General features: G+C 44.1%; 1 protein-coding gene across 2 annotated transcripts; it reads right to left on the reverse strand.

Annotated features, from left to right (window-relative positions):
* Positions 1-4,783: 4,783 nt before the first annotated feature.
* LOC102692942 (zinc-binding protein A33-like) lies at positions 4,784-15,876 on the reverse strand. Of its 2 annotated transcripts, XM_015346059.2 has the most exons (8): positions 15,716-15,876; positions 12,531-12,635; positions 11,131-11,211; positions 10,391-10,471; positions 9,671-9,697; positions 9,549-9,575; positions 9,354-9,380; positions 4,784-7,334 (listed from the first exon to the last, which is right to left on the reverse strand). In XM_015346059.2, the coding sequence occupies exons 1-8, from the start codon at positions 15,756-15,758 to the stop codon at positions 6,799-6,801; spliced, it is 927 nt and encodes a 308-aa protein (XP_015201545.2). In that variant the 5' UTR covers positions 15,759-15,876; the 3' UTR covers positions 4,784-6,798. The 2 variants fall into 2 exon arrangements, with proteins under 2 accessions (XP_015201545.2, XP_069044632.1); XM_069188531.1 differs by lacking the exon at positions 12,531-12,635.

A 15,876-nucleotide genomic window follows, 5' to 3' on the forward strand; every position in this document is an offset into this window, starting at 1 on the left:
TTATTCATTAGCATGCACTCTTTCTGAATAAATCATAACTTGTTTTTCCTTACTCTGGCCAAACCGTTGATCACTGATGTTCTTACAAATGCAGTGACCGATACGCAGGAAACACCATGGGAATGTCACTCTAAAAAAAACGTGTTTCTCTCTTACACAGAACATATCACTCCCGTGGGATGTCGTACTCCGTCACCCGGTTCAGAGCTGGCTCTCCAACACGGTAGGTGTACCTGTTCACATCCTTCTCCTGCATGGTCAGACGTCTCCTCGCCGTGAGCAGGCCAGTCTCCGTCTCCGTCTCTGCAGGCCCCCCACACAACTGCAGGCTCGGGGTACCAGCCTGACGACTCGAACATGATTAGCAACCCCTTATCCTGCTCCCCTTCCACTGAGATCACTGGCACAGCCCCAACACCTGGGCGCTCTCACCTGTGTTCGATTCGGACCCACAGAGACCCAATTACTCAATCAGTATCCCATATTCTGGGTCACATTCCCGTATGGCGCTGAGCGCATAAATGCTAAACGACGTTAATGTTATGTTAAGAGATCTCATTTGGACTTTCTATACCTGTAATGGAGGTGCTAAACCGTGTTTTTTTTTTATTTCTCCAGAACTTTCAATTTCGTTATGACTGAGTGACGCGCGCTAACCTGTATAAACCCCCCCACCTAGGGGTTGCAGGTGGAAAGCGAGCTGTGCGCTCATCTCGGGCAGCCTCGCCCTCCACCCGTCTCGACTCTCCTTTTCAAGAATTCAGTTCAGATTCTCTTGAAAGAAACAGGCGGTCCACTGCAACAAATTCTCGGATTTAGCACGTTTTTATCGCTGCGTTACTAGTTATCTGGAGATCTTCGCCAGCTTTGAAACAACACGATAAACAAAGTTGCGGACCTCCTGAATTTGTGCTTAGCGCGGTGCTGAGGGCTCGGCCTTGTTGTTCTAATTAGCACGAACTGCCTCTGAATCAGAACGTTAAAATTAATCTGAGCAGAAAGTTACCTTTCGTGTTTGCATATAACTAAATTGTAATTTAATGTTATTTTAAATATTTTTTATGTTAAAATATACCAGGTACGTAAGTACTAAGGCGATACTTACAGAAATTGTAATTCATCGCGAAACAAGAGCATAGCAGCCCAGCGTTTGAAGTTAAACCACTTTAGGATCATGTCTTGTGTTATTGTCGTTTTATTCATTTACAGTACACAGCTGAAAGATTTTTTTAGTTATACAGAATTCTGTGTTTCAGTGTTTGTGTTTGTAAATACGGTTACGTTAATGTATCTTTCTGTTTTCTGATTGGGTACGATATAACGTGACTACAGAAAACCGTAGAGATAAGAGAGAGAGAGAAAGCAGCAGGCATAAATGAGACTGTTCAGAAAGAAACTTTACAGAGAATACTGTATCCGTCTCCATCCAGTTGTCATCCTCACACGCAAAGTGTTTCATCAAAATTGCACGAACACTTGTAATATAGCGGCTTTTGTTTTAGGTCCATTGATAACTTACATAGAGTCATACGTAGATCCTTCAGCCGAATAAGCGAATTATATGTATAGGCTATAATTGCAGACACAAAATTACAAAGGTAAGTCTTATGCACTTTCAGTGGCTACGCTTGTTGGAGTTAAAGAGTTTTTATTCTTTAGCGTACACTTGTAGTGTATTTGCCTATACAACTTATTCTCTGTACCCCAATTCCCCAATAATCCTGCTTTCCACAGAGAACCACATTTTATTTCCCATTACAATGAAAATGCATCCGATGTATTAAATTCACACCCAGATTGACCGAACCCGTTTAAGACTTACACTCTTTTTAAGTTTGTATAGTATTTCCTTAATGTCCGTTCTCCTCTCTCCTCGGGCTATCTGAATATTCACTATCATTTACTAAAGGTTCTACAAACCTTAGCTGTAAAAGAGCTACTAATAAAGATAGACATTCATATTAATTATCCCAAAATGAGACTTATTAATAAGGTTCATCATTAATCAATGTAGTGATTCTGGAAAGCATTTTTTGTTACATATTGCAAACGTACCAAGCGACAGATGCATAAATTCATTACATTGTGACAATATTGGTTCCACTTTGATCTGGAATGTTCTAACGTGATCCAGTGTTCCTCTTGGAAGGCTCCTAAATTGTTTAAACCATGTGCAGAGGCGGTCTAATTGAAGTCCCTCCAATGTCATCACCTCCAGAGGGCAGCAGCTGTTACTGTGGGTTGATGACAACTGAGAACAGGTTTAGCGCGATGCTAGGACGTTGCAATTAAACCGCTTAACGTTGTTAATCGATGTTGCCTGGAATATTTCAGATGCAATAATGTGTATTTCCGAAGAACCCAGGTGTACGGGTTTGTGGGTTGATGTTTTTTTTTATCCAGCTGGCTTTTTTAATACCGTACAGTATAATACAGCCATCGTTTTTTTTTCTCACTTTCGAGAACAGACTTGTAAATATTACCATGCATTTTACTGTTCCTGCTAATTTTACTATATCTCATACTATGTTTTTGCCTACACCTTTCTACCTTGTGGTTAAAAGCTGTTTATGTGACATACCGTCAGCCGAGGTGTGTCTGAGACTGACGCCAAAGGTGCCGATAGTTACTGCGGTGATAAGAGATAGATATGCAGATACTGTATATACAGTAGGGATGTCCAGTAATATTTTTTTTTCTGTAAATGTTTTTTAAATTCTGTTAGCTGTTCCCGCTTTGGCACGACTGTAATTCTTCGGTCATGCCAATAGAGCCGTTTCAGTTTGAATCTCTCTTTAGAAACCGGTGCTTTGGTTTGTCAGGTGTGTAAAGGTCGCCCTGTAACTAAGCCGTCTGGTGCTCCAGTGTACTGTAGGAGAGCGGGGACGCCTTCAGAAACGGCAAGGAAACTAGCGTCTGAGAAAAAAGAGAGGGGGGGAGTTAGAGAGACAGAAAAGCCCCAAAAAAGAGCCTTCATTTTAGCCAGGCAGTAAACCTTAAAGAAGCCTTTTGTCACTTTGATTGCCCTTTAGTAAAAGAGCGCCAACGCGCCATTTTCCCTTTTAAACTTGCGCTGCCGTCGTCTTTTTTTTTTTAAATAGCTGGCCTTTTACACATTTCATTTTCGAATCATTTAGTCATCTGGGACATGACCACGCAGAAAAGTCTGCTGTGCTTCTCACCCTGACTTCGCTCATTTCTGTCCTGCGTCATTCGGCAGGTGTATCCTGACCCTGTTCCGAATCTGGGAAGCAGGAAGGGTGAAAGAGAGGACTGGAAGCGAGGACAATCGCCGATGGCTTCCGCAAAACAGAAGATCACACATTTGAAACAGTATTCCGTCGTGCAGCGAACAGATGATATTACAATCGAGGATGTTTATAGTTTGAAGTTCTGAATTAACAGAATCTCCGCGGTGAACGCCCCTAATAGTACACACCCACTATTTTGATGAATCGACACATTTTTTTTTGGCTAATTTTATTCAGACACCAAGAAATAAGGGTGCATTTTACGCAGGAGGGTTCATTGAAATTATTTTTTTCTTGTGTGTGTGTGCGGACATGATTCTTATTTTTTATTTATATTCTACTTTATTACAGAAACTGTCAGAAACCTGTGAAGACTGATCTTGTTTACGGTACTTCTTTTCATGCGTATAATTTATATAAAAATGCCTTTGGAATGCTTGATAACTCACAAACACCCAGAGAAGACCCCCGTGGACACAGGAGAACATGCAAGAAAGGCTCGGAGGTGATATACAGTACAGCAGAATACTCTACCTTTGACGACGTGAATGTCTCATGTGGCGCAAAATGAGGAGGCTGAAATCGAGGAACTGAGTCTGAGACCCCCGTTTTCAAACAGTGTGTAACGAATGAGGTCCTTACGAACTGTGAAATGGGGGTTTCAGTCAAATTTCTCTAGTTTCTGTTATAGACCCAAACGTGTTCTTTCTAAAACAGCTGCACAGAGGAAGCAACGTGTATGTCACAGACGTCCAAAGGGACTAACCGTGGGGAGTGGGAGAGCGGAAAAAGACCCATATGCGTAGCGGCGAGACGGGAAAAAGGCCCGGGCTCATTAGTGCAAAGAGTTCAGGAATGCCGTATAGAAACCTATGCCCTCAGGGAGCGGACGTGGGGCGCCCTGGTGCTAGACAGGTTCCGGGACATCCGAACGTCAATGCTGAGCAAGGACAGAGTCCAAGACCCGGAAATATATAGCCCAAGGGAAAGAGAGGGACCGGAAGGACAGCAGACCAGAAACTAGGGACAGGACAGAGAAGGAGCGCCCTCTGGCTGCAGAGGGCGTGACAGTGTAGGTGAGTTTCCAGAGGAGCCTATGGCAGGGCTGGATGTATCAGTGTGTTCTGCCAAGGACAGCTGGAACTCTTCTCCCTCACAGTATCAATCCCACAGCAGGGGGACACAGGGAACAGAGGCGTTGGACTTTGTTACTGGGAGGGTGTGGGTTCAAATCCCAGATGCCATGTACTTGTTGTACTACACTTCTGTCATACAACACATACTGTGTCACCTGGGATTTGAACCTGCAACCTCTGCGGGGGGGTCTCAGTCTTCTCTTCCCACAGCCAGGGGGGCTGGAACCTTTGACAGCCAAGATTTGCTGCGACTTAAAACCCCCCGTCAACATCCTCCATATACCTAAATCTAACTTAGGGGTTTAAATACGTAACGGGGTGGAACAGAAGCCTGTAAGTGTTGAGGTTGACACAGTTTCTCATGAAACAGTTCAGAAAGCACAGAGCAACAACGAGTGAGCTTTGAAAGGTTTATTTCATCATTGCAATAAAAAATCCTATCAGTAAAAAAAAATGATAATGTTGCTTTATTAGCCCTATACAATTTCTTGCATTGGGAATTCATCTTTTTGCAGACCCCAGCTTTTCTCCATGAGACACACAGACAGGGAGAGAAGCTTGGAATCAGAGCACAGGGTCAGCCATTGTATGGCTCCTTAGCCACAGAGCCACCGCTCTGCCTAAATGCATTTAGAACATACTGTACACAGGCTTTGTACATCTACATTTTCTAGATAAGAAAGTGATTGCACTTTAAATTGAAGGCACATGCAAGGAATCCCATCCTGCAATGAAAACCTTCCTTAACAGGAGTATAAATGGTTTGTCAAGGTCTGTAAGATCTTTACAAGGAGAGAAGAATAATTAAACAATTCTCTTACAATGCAGAAGCGACCAAGGAAATGTGCCTACCATCTGAAGGGCTGTTATTTACATAAACATGATTTCTTTTGTTTTAGAATGAACTTAGTTTACCTAACATTTCATTCTGCTGTGTGTGGCGGGGGTGTTAGATCACTGCTCTTTTGAAAAGGCTTTAAATATCAATACTTGTATCTATTTCCATGTGCATTTCATCATCTGGTGCTGTATGACAGATCTTTCATTTTACTAAAATCCTTCAGATTTGATGTACTTTGTGGCCAACTGAGTACTGTTAGCATGTGACACCGTTTTTCTTTTTAGTGTATCTTGGCTATATTGCTGTCTCACATTCTTTGTGCTTGTCTATATTCTCACATGAAAAACAAGTCTCTCTTAAGCAGATCTTAAGCAGGTAGGGTAAGGATCAGCATTCTCACACTGCTTACAGAATTTTTATTTTCAGGGTGCGATTTTTGGCCCAAGTTAAGTTAAAAGTGGTGCAACGCGCGGCAGTTGTGTCCTAAAACTGAGTCGGTCGGATCACACGAGTACCCAAGCATGATTGAAACTCATTCAAATGCAAGTGCTTCTATCCGTGGTCTTGATTGTTTCCCACTCATTCCTTTTGGTTTGGGGAACATGTCAAAATCCCATGCCCAGAGAACTTCAGATAGAGTTTGCAGAGATGCTCAGTGACACTGAAACTGAAGCAAGCAGTGTTTCACAGCAGTCATGTTAAAGCAGACGACTGTGTACTTTAACTGTATGCTATTCACTTACAGAGCTGTGAAGATTTTCTTGGTATCAGCCAGCCTAGGAATGAATGTAAAGGGGTCAATTGAATATTTGCTTTCTCTAATCACTATGGGCTTGGTGGAACAATCACTTTTCAGTATGTGACTTGATTGCAAACCCAGCTGTATCCTGCTGCTTTTTTCAGAGCATTGCTTAACGACAGTCTCCAGAACTGGACCTTTTAAACTAGACATCATCATCATCATCACTTTCAATAAGTGCTTAACCAATTCAGGATCCCGGTAGCCCTCAGCCTATCCCAGGAAGTGCTGAACACAAGGTGGGTACACCCTGAATGGGACTCCAGTCCATCGCAGGACACAATGGACACAAACATATTCACACCAGGGCCAATTTCCCCACAAGCCAATTAGCCTACCAGTATGCCTTTGGACTGTTGGAGGAAACCAGACAGCAAGAGGAAAACTATATATAGCAACCCAGGGTCCCTGTGCTGTACGGCACCAATTCTAACCACAGTGCCAGCATTGCCATCCTTAACTAGATGTGTTGAAGTATGCTCTATAGCAACAGCGTTCGGAGTTGTGTGTTAGCATACAAGGAGGATACATATTGGTAATTCTATATGGAATGACAGATGATTAGCTAATCTAACTGGGGAGACAAAAGATACCAAGAAACTAGGCAGAGAGCCTTTCTTTGTCCATCCAGGCAGGGCTGTGGCTTGTTATCATGGCTCCAGAGGCCTCTGTGAAATAAAGTGTTACAACTCTTGGTCCGGTTCAGCTCTTCTTTGGAACGAGGCAAGTTTTTGCTTAACACACTGGAGCAGCCCAACTTGTCCAAGCGCTCTAGCTGACAGGAGAGATGATCAGTGGGGCTGAGTTTTGACCGTTGTCCAAAGTAGAGGGGGAAAAATATGGATAGAGTCTCTCGTTGAAGTTGGCAGTGAACGTGTAGAGATGGCACCTTTCCTTCACATTGAAAAAGGAGACGAGCCCGTCCTCATAATCCACATACACTCCCACCTTCTGGAGCTTCAGGCTCAAAGGGAGGACAGTCGAAGGGGAAGAGAGAGCCTTGTATACATTGTTTTTCCTCAGCTGTATAGACCAGTAGCCTCTGTTAGGACTGATAAGACTATTATTCTTCCTTTCGATGGACTCTTTGGCCACTCCTATATCCCAGGCAGTCTTCTCCCCCACCTCCACCTCCCAGTAGTGTCTCCCCGAGGTGAAGCCCTCTCTGCCCAGGACACAGACAAGAATGGCAAATCTCTTCGGACTGGCAGACAGCGTCTGATACGATTTCCCCATGCTTATTCTTTTCTTGTCCTTGGAAAGGGAGAGCCAGGGGTTTGCTGTTTCAGGGTCCAGAGTTATGTCAGCTGTGGAAGTGAGAAAATAAAGTGAACGTGAGAAGAGAGCACTAAAAAAACCGTCCTTCTGCATCTTCCATTTCCTAGACCCCTCTCATCCACTCTATTCAGAATACACTCTCCTCTCCCCTGGGAGGACATACCAGATCCCCTGTATAAAGACTAAGAGAGCATTTACGTCCTTTACAGCTAACGCATTCAATCGTTGAGCCGAGAAAAGACTGTTTGCCAGTAGGGATCTTATTACGATTGTTCTTCAATTCTTTACAAGCTAATTGTCTGTTTTCCAATGTTGTACTGGAAGAGTGCTGCTTGAGCAATGTTGTTAAATGTTGTGTTGTATTATGGTATTGTCCTGTTGTTGTATTAGTGTCACATATATGATACAGTATATGTTGCAATGAAACAAGTAAAAGGTTTGGTCCAGGCTGAAAAGAGAAGAAAGGAAACAACATTTCAGCTGTGGAGCCTTCTTCGGGCGAACCACAGCCGAAACGTTGTTTCCTTTCTTGTCTTTTCAGCATGACATAAACCTTTTACTTGTTCCTTTGGAGCCTACACATGCTGACGCAGGTACCCACCTATATTAAATATGTTTATGAGCTTTTGGGGAGCAAGACTAATTCCCTGAGGGCCAATAGAAGTAAATTCATTCAACTCCCAGAGGGCTGCACTGCCCTCCGGCCTTCATGCCACACAATTGCCTAATTGATTAAATTGCTTGATTGTGTAACGCTGGGCATTGTTGTTCGAATGAAGAGCCCTAAGCGGAGTTGGGGAGCTGAGTCAGGAGAGATTCCAGGTGATCCCAAAACGCTAGGCAGAGCCATAGAAGGGGGCAAGTTTGGGGTTCGATACCAAAGATTATCTAGGAGGAGAAAGGCAGACAAATCCAAAGGGCTAGACGAGATCGAGGTCGAGGGCGAGTCCCGGGTTCGAATATCCAAAAACAAGATCCAATGGTTTATGAAAGCGAGGCAAGGAGCTCCAAAGAACAATACCGAGCGATGTTCAGCGGAAACGGAGAAGGCTTAAGTAGGTTTGGAAGTGGAGGGTGTGTTAGGAAGTGAGGCGCTCTGATTGGATGAAGGGTTAGATGGGCGGTGTTTGTGGGGATTGCCTCCAGCTGGTGTTCGATTGGGGCGAGACCGTTTGTGTGGAGGGTTCCTATGAGCTGAACAACAGAACACTGAGTATTGCCCTACTCCTTGAGTCCAACCCATCCATTATATCAGGATGAGCAGCTCCACTACTGAGGAGCTACAGTGTTGACAGGTGTACCTTCCCACTGTGCTCCTAACTACAGCACATCATTGAACAAACTCATGCATGATCAGGACCAGCTGAACTCCTTTCCTTGGTGTCGTTGGAGTTGGAGATCCAAGACGAGCAACAGAACCAAATCTTATTGGTTATGGTTCAGGGCAGTGGGGATTCAGCCCTGTGTTAAACACTAAACTGTACAAACCCTTCAATGTTAAATAGTTTACACGTGACGGGATAAGGACATTTGACTAGAAGACCCACTGAATAGCAGTAGAGTCCTGGGCAGGGTCAGTGCTGGGGTGCCTTGAGTTTCCAGTTATGGGTCCTCTCTGGGTGCTCCAGTATATGCCCTCATTCCCACTCTGACTGGCTCTGATGGCTAAGGTGCCCGTTCCAGCAGGAACAGTATCACTCTGTCTCAGGAATCTGCTCTGTCTGGAACAGAGCCACTGCAATACCACTTCAAAGCTGGAATACGGACACCGAGAAGAAGAGACTAGGTGGTCCAATGTCGAAGGTAAAGGAGGTTCTGACACACACACCTACTGTACATGATCCAAAACGTAATTCATTGAGTCTCTTTGTGGAGCTGAAAAACTGAACTAGTACTGAGAGTGACTCTCTCTGGATACATGCCAGTGTCTAACTCAGCTCTTAGCTACAGGAAGCACCATCAGTCAGGGACTTTCTGAACATGAGCTTAACACTTCCTCCGGAAATGATCGTAGAAGAATTATAACTGATGTTCAAACAGGCCATTACCTGCAGCTTCCTGGATCCAGTCCCAAACTGCGGAACAGAAACAGATGAGTATTATTATGGTCACGCATGACAACAGAATTGATAAGCAAAAGTTCAGGATGACAATCTCCCAGAACTCATTGCTCTAGTGTAGCAGCGTTAGGCCAAAGGTTTAAAGATAGGATTTCTTTCACAACTTTATTTGAAAATAAATACCTGGCTTAGGGACTTTCCCCTCCACCCCTGCATGGAAAGAAGAGTGAGAGATTTAAAGCTAAGTTTAAAGTGGACTGAAGTTTAAATGCATCAGACAAACCAATTGCCCTAATAATACTTACCCAACGACGCCGAATATACACTTATAACTAAAAGAGAGAAAAAAAGTGAAATATTATTCAGCATTTGTTAATTCATTGAACATATAAATATTTTTATTTTGTAGAACAAAAATGCCAGAGATTATAATTCATTTCCTGTTATAAAACACCAGTTACTGATACATTATACTTACAAACCACTATAATATAGTTATATCGTTAATATAGTTAAAAACCACTTTAAATACATCTTAGAATGTGGTCCCATTATAATAATAATAATACATATTTCATCTGGCTGAAACAATAAGCCAAGGTCCTGACTGCTTGGTCATTTAAGATCACGTGATGAAGTGATCTGGCTTTGCAAAATCTGGTCTCCCTTTATTTAGTTGGTGGAACAATTTCCCATTCCTTCTCTTGATCTTCTGTACGGCGGGGTTGTTGGTGCAGAATGTCTGGCTTTGCATCACTGAATTTCAATACTGTGTGCCATTGGTCCCCACCAACAGGTAATGTGATCTGGGGATCCCTTGAGATGAAAAGGACCATATACTGTATGTGCAATGAATTGATGTTTAAGCAACAGAAATATCTGAATACAAAAATCTAGAAATAAGTAAATCCCCTGGTTTAAGTAGATGGAGTTAAAGACCTTCAGCTTTATTAGGTGATATCTGAGGTGTCAGAAATATAGAATTTGCAAACAGTTTTAAAACCACAGCTGTCTCTGAGACTCACCCCTGCTGTACAACTGTCTGGACAGAGAGTTTTGGGCCAGTTGCTTGACATACTCCTTTTCATCCAGACGAGACATGAGCTCTGAATGATCAAAAAACACACAAAGTGCAGTGTACTGTACAACAGTATAGAAAACAGGACATGCAGGACAAACCCTCAGTTTGGGTGGCGCACACAAACACTGCCAGGACGTTCTAATTTAGATCATTTCCTTCAAACATGAAAGTTAACTGCCAGAGCCCACAATCCCAATGTCCAGTGACAATGACAAGTCTGAATACTGTCATTAGCCAGCTGGGACCGGGAGAGGTGCAGTCAAGCACAGGCACGTGACTGGCGGAGTATTGCCGCTGTGGGTCGACCCCTGTGTTCCCACAAGGAGTCCACGGACTGGGCTGTGTTCTCAGGGAGAGCTGCGCCGCTCCTCCGAGTGATGCCAGGCCTGCTGTGTGCGCTGACGGACTCACATCGTCAGATTGACAGATGCCCTGGAGCCACTGCAGCAACAGCTTCTCCCAAGAAAAAGAAAAATCAGTGAATCTGGACTTCCAAAAAGATACAAATACATATAGATAAAAAAATAAAATAATAATAAGATCGAAATAGTGAGCTGAGCCTTTTAACATTTCGAGCCCATGTTGTTGGAGTTGGCTCCACGTGTCTCTGGTGCTCAGAGTGTAACCTAACTCCCTCGCTGTTGCTTTGCTTTGTCAAAGGTGAAGTGAAACAGAAGGAGTTACCAGTGAGCAGCCAGGTCACGTTCTCTTTCTGTTTGTTATGCTCCGTCCTCTGCAATTCCTTCTCTGGCGCAAGGTAAAAGACTGCGGAGGCAAGAGGCAGAACAACAGAGACGCACAAGATTACTGTCTGATCCTGACGTGTGGAGGTCTGAGCAGCGCAAGGGAACTGCAGCAACTTCATTCAATTGTGTTGGTTTTCCATAAGTACCTGTTTGCCAGCTGCCGTATCACCCAGCAACTCACAACTGGCAACCCCCCTGAAGCTCAGCAAGTGTGAGGGGCCAGTAGGGGGTGCTCACCCTGCCGTCTGTGCAGGTCCTAATGCCCCAGTATAGTGATGGGGGATGCTATACTATAGAAAAAGTGCCATCCTTTGGATGAGATGTAAAACTGAGGTCCTGACTCTCTGTGGTCATTAAAAATGCCAGGGTCTTTCTCGAAAAGAGTAGGGGTGTTACCCCGGTGTCCTGGCCAAATTTCCCATTGGCCCTTACCAATCATGGCCTCCTGATAATCCCCATCTATGAACTGGCTTCATCACTCTGCTCTCCTCCCCACTGAGAGCTGGTGTGTGGGGAGAGTACTGGAGCATCATCCAGGTGGGGCTGCACACTGGTGGTGGTGGAGGGGATCCCCATTACCAGTAAAGCACTTTGAGTGGAGTGTCCAGATAGGCGCTATATAAGTTTAAGCAATTAATGTTATTATACCTTACTGCATTTTTTAGAACTTAGCTTTACGCACAGTCTCTGCGGTTGGTGACACATTAAGACACTTTAGAACTGAAATACATGAAGAGGAGGAAGTGAAATGTCTTTTCGCAACGGAGGATTTTCAAACGTTTCTGCCACCGCTCTCATGACAAATAAAAATAAAATGCTTCACAAATAATGCCCGTCAGTGAGGGGCTTCTAAAAACTGCACTTGAAGATGAAGGCGTATGCGGCGCATCTCGTTTTGCAGCAGGCACTTTCCTTAATAGAGCTTAAATGATGTGTCAAGGTCTACAACATACTGTAGTTACACTGTGGGAGTGAAAATATCAGGTTTGACTCTGGTTTGATTCTGGAGTGAAGTGCAATGTGAAGTTCTTTTTTAATACCAGTAAATAGACGATGCCTCCAAGCACAGGAGAAGATACTGTAGGTTCCAGAGCAATTCACGAGTGGGATAGAATAATGAGATAGGATGACCATGTCCCTTTATTGCAGGAATCAGGGATCAATCTCTGAGTGGGACCATTTCACTGTAACCTTGGGCTGATAGGAAGGACATCTAAGCACTGAACAAAAATGCCCACTCAGACACAGTGATGACACACCCACTCCACACATCCAGAAGTCCCAGGCCCGGATTTGAACCCGGAGTCCCAGGGGTGAAGGCATAGCACTAATACTCACAGTAAACGGTCAGACCGGCGACCACAGTGAGGATCCACAGGCACGCAAAGACCACCGCGCAAACTGCACAACAAGGCCCTGTCCCACCGCTCCTCTTTGACGGTTCTGGAATACCAAAGCAGAACATGATCCAAAGCTTAGACCTGGTGTTGCTTTCCCCGATAACTACTGTGATGTTTCAGCGCCTGAAGCTTCCTCTGTCTGATAAGGGCTCCATTAATGAGTACACTGCTTTGGGGGAGAAAGGAATTAATGTATTTAGCGAAGACAATGTCCCTGAGCCAAGTGACAGCTTCTGCTCCGGCTGAGTTGAGGGTGTGTAGTCCTCTCTGAGTCTGTGGAGTGGGAAGTCCTCTAGGATGTTCTCTATAGTGTGCTCCATCCCTTCAGGAACACAGAGGGCTGCACCGATTCCCCATCTGCAGAGGCTGTCTGTTACGAAGAGCTGCCCAAAAGGTATTTCAGGACCCTGTGTGGTGATCTTAGAGCGTTAGGCATGAAATCCAAATCGCTAGGCAAAGACGTAGTCGATATGTAGGCAAAACAATCCAAGAAGCCAAGGGTAAAGAATTAGGATGGCAATGAGAACAACAGGTGAGGTAGGAGCTCCAGAGGAGAAACCAATACCGAGCGCTGACTGATACTAAAGGAGGGTTTATAAGGAGTGGAGACGGGGGTGAGTTTAGTGCAAGACAGCTGAGACTGATTGATTAACACGCCAGCGCTGGGGACGGGTTAGAGCATTTTCTGGTAACAGGTTTCTGATTGCTGGTCGTGACACTGTCAAGACATGGACCATGACCTATCCTAAAGTAGATCAGAGTGGAGCACTCTTCTATGGGTGACAGGGCCTTCTCCTGTTATGCCCCCAAGCCCAAGGATGTGAGAGAGTCACCTTCTCTAAACGCCTTCCTCTTTAGAAGAGCCTTTACTGAACTGGTTCTATTCTGTACCCCTCTGCTCCTTCTATACTAAGTACCACCATCCACGGTCTCCTCTGTGTATTGGAATTGTGTTTTATCTTGTGTATTCTTTTTATTTATTGTTGTTGTCATTCTGTAAAGCGCTTTGAGAAGCCACCTTTAAAAGCGCTACATAAAAAGAAGTTTATTATTATAATATTATTATTTTCATGGAAGGTGAAAGCCGGGAGGTTGCTGGGCACGGCAGGTGATGTCTGTTAAGCGCAGTGATTCCCAGTCCTGAGCCCAGGTGGAGTCTGCACTGAAGCCTTGCTGGGGAGGGTTTTTCCAGATTGGTTTTCCTGAAGGCAGACGTGTGTTTGGTGGATTAAATATGTCCGTGTGCAGTGGCAAGTGAGGAGCGTTTTGGAGTGTTTTAAGCATTTTGTGGGTTATTGGAAGTCGTCGGATGTGGGGAGGAGTGCTATTTGCCCGGACAGGGAGCCAGTGGAGGGGAGCCTAGGGATCCAGTGATGGTGTGCATGGTGGCATTCAGCTGGGTGTCTAGTCAGTGAGTATGTGATGATCTTGTTCAGTCAGGGGCGCAGCGCTCAGCTGCTGAGAAAGACAATACAAGGGCTGAGTTTCAGAGGGTGATAGTGGCAGTGTCACATGTTGTACCAGCAAGTCTGGGGGAAGGGTAGCTCTGGGCTTGTTAGCAGACCTGGGGGAGGAGAGAGGGAAGTGGGCATTTTCTGTCTCGTTGTCAAATGCTTCTGCTTGTTTCCTCTCAAGCCAGACAGCTCCTTCCTTTACATATTTGTACAGCATTGTGCCTGTCAAAGGTTACTACCTCAGAGGGTAGGTCATATCCTTCTGGTGACCATGAGCCCCACACCCCCAAAGCACTCTTTCTGCAAAGATGGCAGTAGGGACGTTTGCGCAACTCTTGCGGTTCTTTTGAGGGGAGAAAATGCCAGCTCATAGGCAGAAGTGCATTTTACTAAAAAACCAAAGACACCAAAAGAGGTTCACAGGCAGCAGGAAGCATATTATACTGTCCAAGCTGTGGTTTTGAGCATCAGCACCCTAAAAAGAACAAGCGACATCCTATAATACAAATGTTAAGAATCAGTTTGTTTACTTCTTGTCAAAAACATAAAAACGAGTTTCTGTCAGCTGCCTGTGATGGTGCCTGTGGCTCACAACACGCTAGCAACAGTATGCGCAGTCATTCGAAGATTAATGTGCGCAAATAAGTTGCTTCAAGTAAGTCTCTGGGGTTGATGGATCTCAGAAATGTGACAAAACACTCAAGGAAGAATAGTTACAGAGGGTCGCAGAGGCTAACAGCAGGAGAACTGCTTTTAAGCCCAAAAATGAGATAAGAAGTGTTAACGATTTCATTTTAAAACCCAGCTCTACGTTTAACACGCTTAAAAGTGGAGGTCAAGATGATACTGTGAATTAACATTAACATGGTTCAGATTTTAACGCTTAGAACAGTATAGATGCAGTGTTAACCACAATGACTCAGACACTGCTAAATATATACCTTTTATCATCCCCCGATTTGCCCCCTTTGCAAAGTTAAACCATTTCCGAATTACCGATGTTCTGAGTACTCTCTTAAAATCGTTTTGAAGAAACTATACATGCATGTCATTTTTGGTCCTGCGCAATGTTATGCATAATAATACTCCATGGGTTTGAGAAATGCTAATGGACTCGTTGAATTCATTTTTTAAAATAGAGTTTAAATAACAGTAACCCCAAGAGAACCCAGCGCTTAATGAAGTGATGGAGAAGTCAGACTTTGTCCTCGTTTCCCTACTGCACAGTAATGAGTTTAGAACTCCGCTGCTTTGAGGTTACAGAAGCCTCGAAACAATAACACACACACACACACATTTTTAAGACAGCGCTCTTCCGGTACATATTTGTTTGTTTTTCCCCAAAAGTAAAAAAAGGACAACACTCTTTCTTCCGCCTCTTTCCTCGGTTTCCGACACTTTCTAGAATTTGTAGAAGTTAGTAATATTTCTTGAAACGTTTGGTTGTTACAATACAGCGGGCACTGTGGTAATAGCCAAAATTCTAAATTAAAAAGAGCACCAGAATGTTCTTTTGCAAAAAATGCTACCTTTTTGAGGAAACTGGAATATAACAGTCACTTAATTCACGGACGACTAACGCAACCAAATAGTATATTACTGACCTTCGCGTTTGCATCCTAAAAATAAGAATAAAATAAGTGCTTTGATCTCAAAAAGTCTTCCGTACCTGTTCTCGATTTCAGAGCGTGAGTTTCTGAGAAGTCCGACATTGTATGATGTAAGTACAGATACTGTAGGTCTACTTCTTGAGAGCCGGTCAGTATTCTGGCTGTGAAAACCAGTCGAATATTGAGGGTTGGTTGCTAAACCACACCTCGGAATAGGATC

Source organism: Lepisosteus oculatus, chromosome 4 (genome assembly GCF_040954835.1).
Source record: "Lepisosteus oculatus isolate fLepOcu1 chromosome 4, fLepOcu1.hap2, whole genome shotgun sequence".
Lineage (NCBI taxonomy): Eukaryota > Metazoa > Chordata > Actinopteri > Semionotiformes > Lepisosteidae > Lepisosteus > Lepisosteus oculatus.